Source organism: Palaemon carinicauda, chromosome 30, assembly GCF_036898095.1.
Source record: "Palaemon carinicauda isolate YSFRI2023 chromosome 30, ASM3689809v2, whole genome shotgun sequence".
In the NCBI taxonomy this organism is placed as follows: Eukaryota; Metazoa; Arthropoda; class Malacostraca; order Decapoda; family Palaemonidae; genus Palaemon; species Palaemon carinicauda.
Window position 1 is genome coordinate 41,458,233 of NC_090754.1, and position 9,629 is coordinate 41,467,861.

The 9,629-nt window shown below is 35.4% G+C and overlaps 1 protein-coding gene across 1 annotated transcript in view; it reads right to left on the reverse strand.

Annotated features, from left to right (window-relative positions):
* Nucleotides 1–356: 356 nt before the first annotated feature.
* LOC137623763 (homeobox protein orthopedia-like) overlaps nt 357–9,629 on the reverse strand; it is an 80,510-nt gene continuing 71,237 nt past the window's right edge. The window contains exons 4-6 of the mRNA XM_068354588.1: nt 5,195–5,390; nt 4,416–4,778; nt 357–1,622 (exon numbers count right to left, since the gene is read on the reverse strand). Of these exons, the coding sequence (XP_068210689.1) occupies nt 1,318–1,622; nt 4,416–4,778; nt 5,195–5,390 (864 nt within the window). The 3' untranslated portion in view covers nt 357–1,317. The remainder of the gene's footprint in view (nt 1,623–4,415; nt 4,779–5,194; nt 5,391–9,629) is intronic.

The following is a 9,629-nucleotide window of genomic DNA, read 5'->3' on the forward strand; positions in this document are numbered from 1 at the left end:
ATATATATATATATATATATATATATATATATATATATATATATATACTGTATATAGCCTATACACATATACATAGGTATGCACTGTATATACAGTATATATATATATATATATATATATATATATATATATATATATATATATATATATATGTGTGTGTGTGTGTGTGTGTGTGTGTGTGATGAAACTCATTGGAACACAGGATGTAGGCCTATAGATGCATCTATCCGGTTGAAAATTTTTTTTACTGTATGTATATATATATATATATATATATATATATATATATATATATATATATATATATATATATATATATATATATATATACATTGAATAACCAGTGAATTCTCAATCTTATTCATTTATTTTCACTATTTGGAATTTGGACACACTTATCACCACAAGCCTTGAATCCAGATGAAACGAAATGAAGAAGTCTTTCCAGTACGTGGTGCGAATCAAAGAAATTCAGGCTATTAAGACTGAAGACTGAAGACTAAGTCTTATCGCATCCCACTACAGTCTTCAGTATTAGCTAGAATACTATCATGGAATTATAAGGCTTCTTCGTCTATTTCTACAGTGGATTCAAGGTTTGCAGAGATAAAAGATTTTGGAGATAAACCCATGTTTATTATCCCTTGATTTATCATATGGATCCAAGGTTTGTTGTGATATACCATTTGGACTTTAGTTTATCATTGTAAATAAAAATCTTTCCTTCTGTGGATTCAAATCCTAGCACAGAAGAAAATACAAAAAGTATACAAAGTATACAAAAACTGTGGAGCTACAGAGAGGTTTAGATGTCACTGTGGTATACATATATTCAAGACTTAAATTTAAAATCGTAATCTTTTTCCGATAAGTTTTCATTAACCTTCTGGCTTTCATCTGTGCATCATCTTCTGGGCTGGGCGAGTTGGTACACTCTGTCAAGAATCGGGTTTAAGTGGGAACAAGGACACAATAGAATTATACAGATACAATGCGTACGTTTTGCGTATACAGCGGATGCTGTTTACATTTATCAAAATACGCAAACGTACATGCATCTATGTGAGTATACATATGCATATACATACATACAGTACTGGCTGTATACATGTATAAAAAAAGTTATTAATCCAGGATGGACGAGATCATTATCATGAAGCACCACCGAACACGTCCTGAAGTTGTATCTTTTTTTCTGCTGAAGGAGGCGAAGGAGCAGCAGCAGCAGGAACAGCAGACCACCGAACACGTCCTGAAGTTCTCTCTTTATCTGCCGAAGGAGACGAAGGAGTAGCAGCAGCAGTAGCAGAAGAAGATTTACCTAAAGACGGACATCGAAGCCGAATGTTCGAATGCCCTTCGGCGCAGTTGCGCGATGCTAGAACCGCGCCAGACGTCCTCGCCTCCTGGACCCATTCCGACTCCCATGGATCCCATCCCGCAATTCTGCCCCTGGTGCAGCTGGTCGTGATCCTGCTGTTGATGGGCCTGCTGCTGCTGCTGCTGTCCTATCTGCTGGGTTCCTTGCTGTGGGTGTGAGGAGGGGGAAGACGACCCGCTGTGGGGAGGGGTCGCTGGGGAGCCCAGTCCGTTGGGCAGTCCTGGGGAGGTTAGTGGTGATCCTGTGGGGATGGGGAAAAGGTGGCTATATATAGTGAAGTTTAATGCTGTCGACAGACAGGCGTGATTGGCGAGGACGAAGAGTTGCCCCTCTTACAATAACAAACTACTTTTAAGATCACTAAACCTACTTTTCCCCTTACCTTTCCATTACTTTTCTCCTTACTTTTCCTTTCACTTTTCCCCTTACTTTCCTTTACTTTTCCCCTTACTTTTCCCTTTACTTTTCGCTTTACTTTTCCCAATACTTTTCGCCTTACTTTTCCCATTACTTTTCCCCTTACTTTTCACCACTTTTCCCCTTACTTTTCCCTTTAATTTTCTCCTTACCTTTTCTCTGACTTTTCCCTTTACCTTTCTTTACTTTTCCCCAATTTGAGAAAAATACAGTACTGTATAATCTCTCCTCGCAATACGTTGCTAAATAAATGTCTCCTCATACGGGGAATTCATTAATAGCATTTGTAATCATAAGAATAAGTAACAAACCGTAAGTATTCGATTTCCAGTAATGAGGGGCAAATAAAATCATGAACATTTTAGTAAGGCATTCTGGTCTGATCATGTGATGAAACAAGCAATTTCAATTCTTGCAAGTGGGATAAAAGTAACAATTTTTCTCGGAAAATATCTGGAACTGCAAGATAATAATCAGTGTATATATATATATATATATATATATATATATATATATATATATGTATATATATATATAGATATATATATATATATATATATATATATATATACATATATATATAATATATGTAATATATATACAGTCTATATATATATATATATATATAAAATATGTGTACAGTCTATATATACATACATATATATATATATATATATACAGTATATATATATATATATATATATATATATATATATATATATATACAGTATATATATATATATATATATATATATATATATATATATATAAAGATTGAGAGAGAGAGAGAGAGAGAGAGAGAGAGAGAGAGAGAGAGAGAGAGAGAGAGAGAGAGAGAGAGAGAGAGAGAGAGAGCACCAGCCAACGTAGTATGGACATTAACAAGAATCGTTGTAATAATTCTAAAGGCATTTCCCCATTTTTTTTACAAGATTCCCTTTGGAGGATTTATTAGTGAGTATGCATTCCCTTCGGAGTCATTCTCATGCAGCTCAATTAAGGGCAAACTGTTTCCCACTTTTCATTCAGTCTTTGAAATGAGTCAAATTCGGATTTTTATATTATCTTTTCTGAAGTTTGCGTTGTTCTTTGGTATTATAAACATTTTTCATATTAAATGTAATGTGATTCCTTTGCAAAACTATTTACTGTCATCGTTACTACTACTACTATCACTGATTGACTACTATTAACAAAGGGATTTTCCTTCATAACTATTTACTGCCATCGCTATTACTACTACTATTACTGATTGACTACTATTAAATCATTAGTCTGTTTTTGGTTGGTTACACTATCACACTCTCATTAGCCTGGTACCTTTACTGACTATTTTTGTCTAAATTTATAAATTGATTCTAAAAGTATAGATCTGCTACTACTACTACTACTACTACTACTACTACTAGTCTGTTTTTGGTTGGTTACACTTCTATACCTGATGTCATTAGCCTGGTACCTTTACTGACTATTTTTGACAAAATTAAAAAAATGATTCTAGAAGTATAGATCTGCTACTACTACTGCTACTATTATTATTACTACTTCTACTACTACTACTACTACTACTACTACTACTACTAGTCTGTTTTTGGTTGGTTACACTTCTATACCTGATGTCATTAGCCTGGTACCTTTACTGACTATTTTTGTCAAAATTAAAAATTGATTCTAGAAGTATAGATCTGCCACTACTACTACAAATACTACTACTACTACTACTACTACTACTACTACTACTACTACTACTACTACTACTACTACTACTACCACTACGCCAGCTCTGTAAGAGTTGAGTTTGACTCATAGGGCAGGGTAATCTCACCCCGCCCCCTTTTCAATTATAGTACTACTGCCGCTACTTCTATTAAGAGTCAATTGCATAAACAATACAGAAATAAACAATACATATGGCTCTACTAAAAAGAAATTAGATTAAAACTTAATATCTAGGTTGATACAAAAATAAATAATACTAGTATTTGAAATATATTACATGAATAAGGATGATATTCTTCAAATGCCTCAGTATAATATTCAGTCATTATTAGATGAAAATGAATAAATTGCAGTAGGATATTGAATCATAATGCATTATTAAATCAAAGAATAACGATACTTGTCATACCTATATTAATCCAAAGAAAGGCGAAATTAAGAGTCGACACTAAAAATTTAATAAAGATTTTAATTGTAAAATATAGTTATTGTCGGATGAAAACGAACGACACTCGAAATTGCAAGGTAAATAAAAATAATTGAAAAGCTAAAAAATATTTTCATTTATTTAGAAGACAAATAAATTACTTCAAGAAGGAAGCCCTGCAATCAAACATCTTCACATTTCGATCTTTTAAAAATAATGATGAAAAGCGAGTTCATAATCAAAATGTCTTTAAACTACCCAATTTAGTTTATCAAAAAATGAAGTACTACGAAGAATCATAATCGAAATGACTTTAAACTACCCAATTTAGTTTATGAAAAAACGAAAGTATATACTATACGAAGAACGACAACAACTTGAAATACCAATGAGCATAATAACACTATAGACTTACAGCATGAAACAGAAGGTAAAAAGAAAACATTCAAAACAAATAGCGTTGTTGCTCACCTGTGTACTCACCCAGAGCATTATTGAGTGAGCTGAAGGAAGGGTAATGTGGCTGATACATAGACGTGGGCGGAGAGCCGCCCATGTTCGAGAGACCGGATGGCAAGGGCGAACTAGAACCGCCCAGACCTTGCCCTAATCCTTGACACAGCCCTTGGCCTTGCCCTAAGCCCAGTCCTTGACCTTGACCGAGTCCGAGACCTTGACCCAGACCTTGGCTGAAGCCCTGGCTAAGCCCCTGGCCGAAGCCTTGGCCAAGAGACTGACTGAAGGATTGGGAGATGCTCATTCCGCCTTGGCCCAATTGCCCCAAACCCTGGCGTTGCAGGGGGGAGGGTAAGCCCAGGGTGCCAGTGCCCACACCTGGCATTTGGGAGAGAGGGTGAAAGGGGGGGGGGGGGTTACGAGAGCATTTGTTTCGACTTAATGTTAGGTCAAATTTCATGAGATGTAAATATAGGAACGAAACTGGGCTAAGAGATATATTAATGACTTAATGGTGATCATAAAACATTTTATATACCATGTTATATAGAAAACACAGTCATGTGCAGCCACACACATTTTAAATATACGCACCCAAACACACACACACACACACGTATATATATATATATATATATATATATATATATATATATATATATATATCTTATAATGTAATATTCATATATACAATTATATATAATTATATATAGTATATATATACATTCATATATAAATCTAAATTAAAAACTCCAAGAATTTCCATATATGAGAAATCAGTGCCCTGCCCTAACCTGCATTGATGGGCCCCATGCCGCCCATAGTCCAACGGGCGTCTGACGTGGGGAACATTGACCCGCAGAAGGAGTCGCCGCCCATGGGCGGGAAGGCGGGTAGGGAAGGGGAGGGCAGGAGTGACCCGGCGGACCTGAAGACGGAGCTGCTCTTCTTGCGTTTCTTCCACTTGGCACGGCGGTTCTGGAACCACACCTGCGGGAGGAGGAGGAGAGAGGTGAGGGGCGTATAGGGTTAATAATAATAATAGTAATGATAACAATAATAACGATAATAATAATAATGATGATAATAATAATAATAAAGATAATAATAATAATAATAATAATAATAATAATAATAATAATAATAATAATAATAATAATGATAATAATAATGATAGTGATAATAATAATAATAATAATAATAATAATAATAATAAAAAAGATGATAATAATAATAATAATAATAATAATGATAATAGTAGTAATAATAATAATAATAATAATAATAATGATAATAGTAGTAATAATAATAATAATAATAAAAATAATAATAATAATAATAATAATAATAATATAGATAATGATAATAATAATAATAATAATAATAATAATAATAATAATAATAGGCATTGTTTAAAATATGGTTGACAAACGTCACCGTGAATGTACTGCAAAGACATTCATTACCGGCCAGAATAAATAAACCAAAAATAATTGCAGGTTTATAATGTGCCAATTAGATACTTAAAAATGGCGTCGTTAGCGAGGTAAATCACTGCTATAACCAGGCCATTCGAATGCCATTAACCATTACGAGCTGCAGGGACTCAGCCGGGCATAAAATATTCTCGATTACGATGATCAATTTATTTTAATACAGAAACAGCAAGGAAATGAAATAGTAATCGTTGAAGGAAACGTATAAAATTTGGAATTGAAATTAGTATGTGTTAATCAGACTCTTAGGTCCATTATTATTATTATTATTATTATTATTATTATTATTATTATTATTATTATTATTATTATTATTATCAATAGGTAAGCTACAATCCTAGTTGGAAAAGCAGGATGCTATAAGCCCAAGGGATCAAACAGGAAAAATAGCCTGGTGAGGAAAGGAAATAAGGAAATAAATAAACAATATAAGTAATGAAAAATTAAAATAAAATATTTTAAAAACATTTACAACATTAAAACAGATATTTCATATATAAACTATAAAAGGACTTATGTAAGCCTGTTCAACATGAAAACATTTGCTGCGAGTTTGAACTTTTGAAGTCCTACTGATTCAACTACCGGGTTAGGAAGATCATTCCACAACTTGGTCACAGTTGGAATAAAATATGGTCAGTCTCTAGGGCATTGTCCTACCTGATAGGGCAATGTCAGTGTCCCTAGCCTCTGCCATTCATGAGCGGTCTTTATACCTTTGGATAACATTGACAAATTTTGGAATGCTCTTCTTGCTTCTGTGTTTTCCACGTCTCTTGTACTTTTCTGGACTATGCTGTCTTCGGAGCCAGACGTATAGAGCAGGGAAATTATTTATCATTTTAATATATATTTACTGTTATACAGTAAATGTATTTCCCTTTTGTGTATGCTGAATCCTTTTTATTTTGATTTTTTATATAACCATTTTTGCGTCAATAGGCGTAGGAGGAGATGATGATGATGATGATTAGTATTCAATACGCCTTATATACACTTATCAACGCTAAAATACGAATCCTTGTTAAAATTAACTGCAAACATGAGAATGATGATCAATATATTACTAATGTAAAAAAATTCTAACAATTAAAAAAACTTCATTTTTACAATAACTCGAAATCAATAATCAACATCAGAAACAAAACTAAAAATTTGTTTTTAAGAAATTAAAAATGTAATATAAAATGAATTTGAAAAGTAATAACGACGATGATCATTAAGATCCCAGAGAAGGCAATAGCATCATAATCGTCAAAAAGACAAAACAGCGTCACCCCAGTTCTCATTTCGAGCCAATGTTTAATTCATGCAGTGTGAATGGGATTTTAGAACTCCTGGGGGGTAGGGGGGTAGGGGGGATGCTCCCTCTCACGGGGTGGGGGGGGGGTGGAGTTTAAGGCGACTGTGAGGTAGGTTAACGCGATCTGTCACGGCAAGATTGATAGCACTGAAGGAGGGTGACTAAATTAGCCCATAAGGATGTCCTAACACGCAGTCGACATTACTTATGTCGCCTAAAGGGGGTTGGGGGGAGGGGGAGAGGGATTCCAGTCCTCTGCTGGATTCCAGTCCTCCGGCGAGCGCAATTTGGTGGGGATTTTCTCTGGTCGAGTTCATCTTGGCGATGAAATTCTGCTTTGACTTCAGAAAGAAGGTTATATTGCACGAGATAACTTTAGTTGTTTTTACACAAGGATGGTGAACAGTTGTCCTACGAGGTTTACGTAGACTATAGTAAGGGGATTCAGCGTATAAAAACTTATTTGTGGTGGATAACGGGTGAGGGTGGGTTGTGGAACCCTACAGTCAATTCTTTTTAGTGAGGCAGAATTGCACTGTCTCGCAGGGGTGCCCTTTTAGCTCGGAAAAGTTTCCTAATAGCTGATTGGTTGGACAAAAATACTTCCGACCTATCATAGGAAACTTTTCCGAGGTAAATGGCCACCCCTGCGAGTCGGTACAAATCTGCCTCACTAAAAAGAATTGACTATAGCAGTACCAGCCAAACTCGGCTGAGTCCTTCGTCTGGCTGGAAGGAGCGGTGAGAGGAAAGGTACCTTTTTGTTCCTTTGATGTCGGCTACCCCCAAAATTGGAGGAAGTGCCTTGGTAAATAGATAATATATAAGTTACCATTATGACTGAGAGTACTCTTTCTAATTCCATGGTTGCATTTCGAAACGAAGCTTAAGTCATAAAAAAAAAAAAAAAAAAAAGCGGGCGAAGAATTAACGTCAAATTAAAAACGGGATAAAATGTTATTTACACCAAAAAACTTTAGTTCAAAATTTCCAAAGTAGATTTCTTTCATTTCTCTCAATATGATCCTATCTAACTGCAACGTGGTAGAATAAAGTTAACTATTCTCTAAAAAAAAAAAAAAAATAATCTTTGCCACGTGTATTGAAAGACAATAAAACCGTAGTAACTAACATAAACTAATCATGAATTTATTAATCAAAAAGGAAGAAAAAAAAAAAGACTGTAATGAAGGAATGAAAAAAATTCTTAATATATTTTGCAATAAGTACTTTAAAATCAAATTGATTTCCATTTAACGGAAAAAATCGTGTATATATAATAGTCCATTAGGATATATGACATAAGAAATAAATAATTGAGAGCAATTAAAAGTTTTAATCATATAAGCGAGGTGTCTGCTAGAATATGTAAACAGAAGAAGGGCTGGTTTGGTGTAAAAGTGGTAGAGAAAAAGTATATTTTATGGACAAGATTTGCGCCACTTGGCCTGGTGCTGAGACCGAGAAGGCCATTCAGTAGAGAGCTGCAATTGATGGGAAGACTCCCTAAGTACCCCATGAGGTAAAATTCCGAGATTGATCACTAAACTGGAAGAACGGAATCGGGAACGGAGATTAAGTAAAAGGCTGAAAAGTGAGTGCTGATATGGGTGAAGATGCCGCTAGAACAAATATACTAATTCTTTTTTAATGAGGCGCATTTGCACTGACTCGCAGGGGTGTCCTTTTAACTCGGAAAAGTTTCCTACTAGCTGATTGGTTGGACAAAATAAGTCTAACCAATCAGCTACTAGGAAAATTTTCCGAGCTAAAAGGGCACCCTTGCGAGTCAGTGCAAAGGCGCCTCATTAAAAAAAAAAATATAAGTAATGCTTATAATAAAATGCATGAGGTGCACTGGCAGCACTACTCCCTGCTTAGAATGCTTTATTTTGTCCATTAATGAGATACATTATAGATGGAATGATCGGAGAAGTCATAGATGAAGATGTGTGATAAGAAAATTAGTTATGAATGAAACTTGGACATTTGTAGGTTTAGGGGTCAAGTTTAAAGGACTCTCATGAATGGTAGAGTGAAGGGACAGTGACAATGCCCTAAAGACTGACCATATATACATATGATCAGCGCCCTAGCCCCCTCTCCATCCAAGCTACGACCAGGAAAGGTCAGGCAGGGTTGTGGTGGCCGATGTAGTGACGTCCCTGACTGGTGAACTCCAGATTGGTGTTCGAGCCACACTCAAACTCGTCAGTTCCTTTGGTCGCTGCAACCTCACCATCCTTGTGAGCTAAGAATGGGGGGTATGAGGAGCCTATAGGTCAATGTTCTGAGTCATCAGCAGCCATTGACTGGCCCTTCTTGGTCCTAGCTTGGGTAGAAAGGGGCCTTGGGCGCTGATCGTATGTATGTATGGTCAGTCTGTAGGACATTGCCCTCATTAATAGGGCAATGTCACTGTCCCTTGCC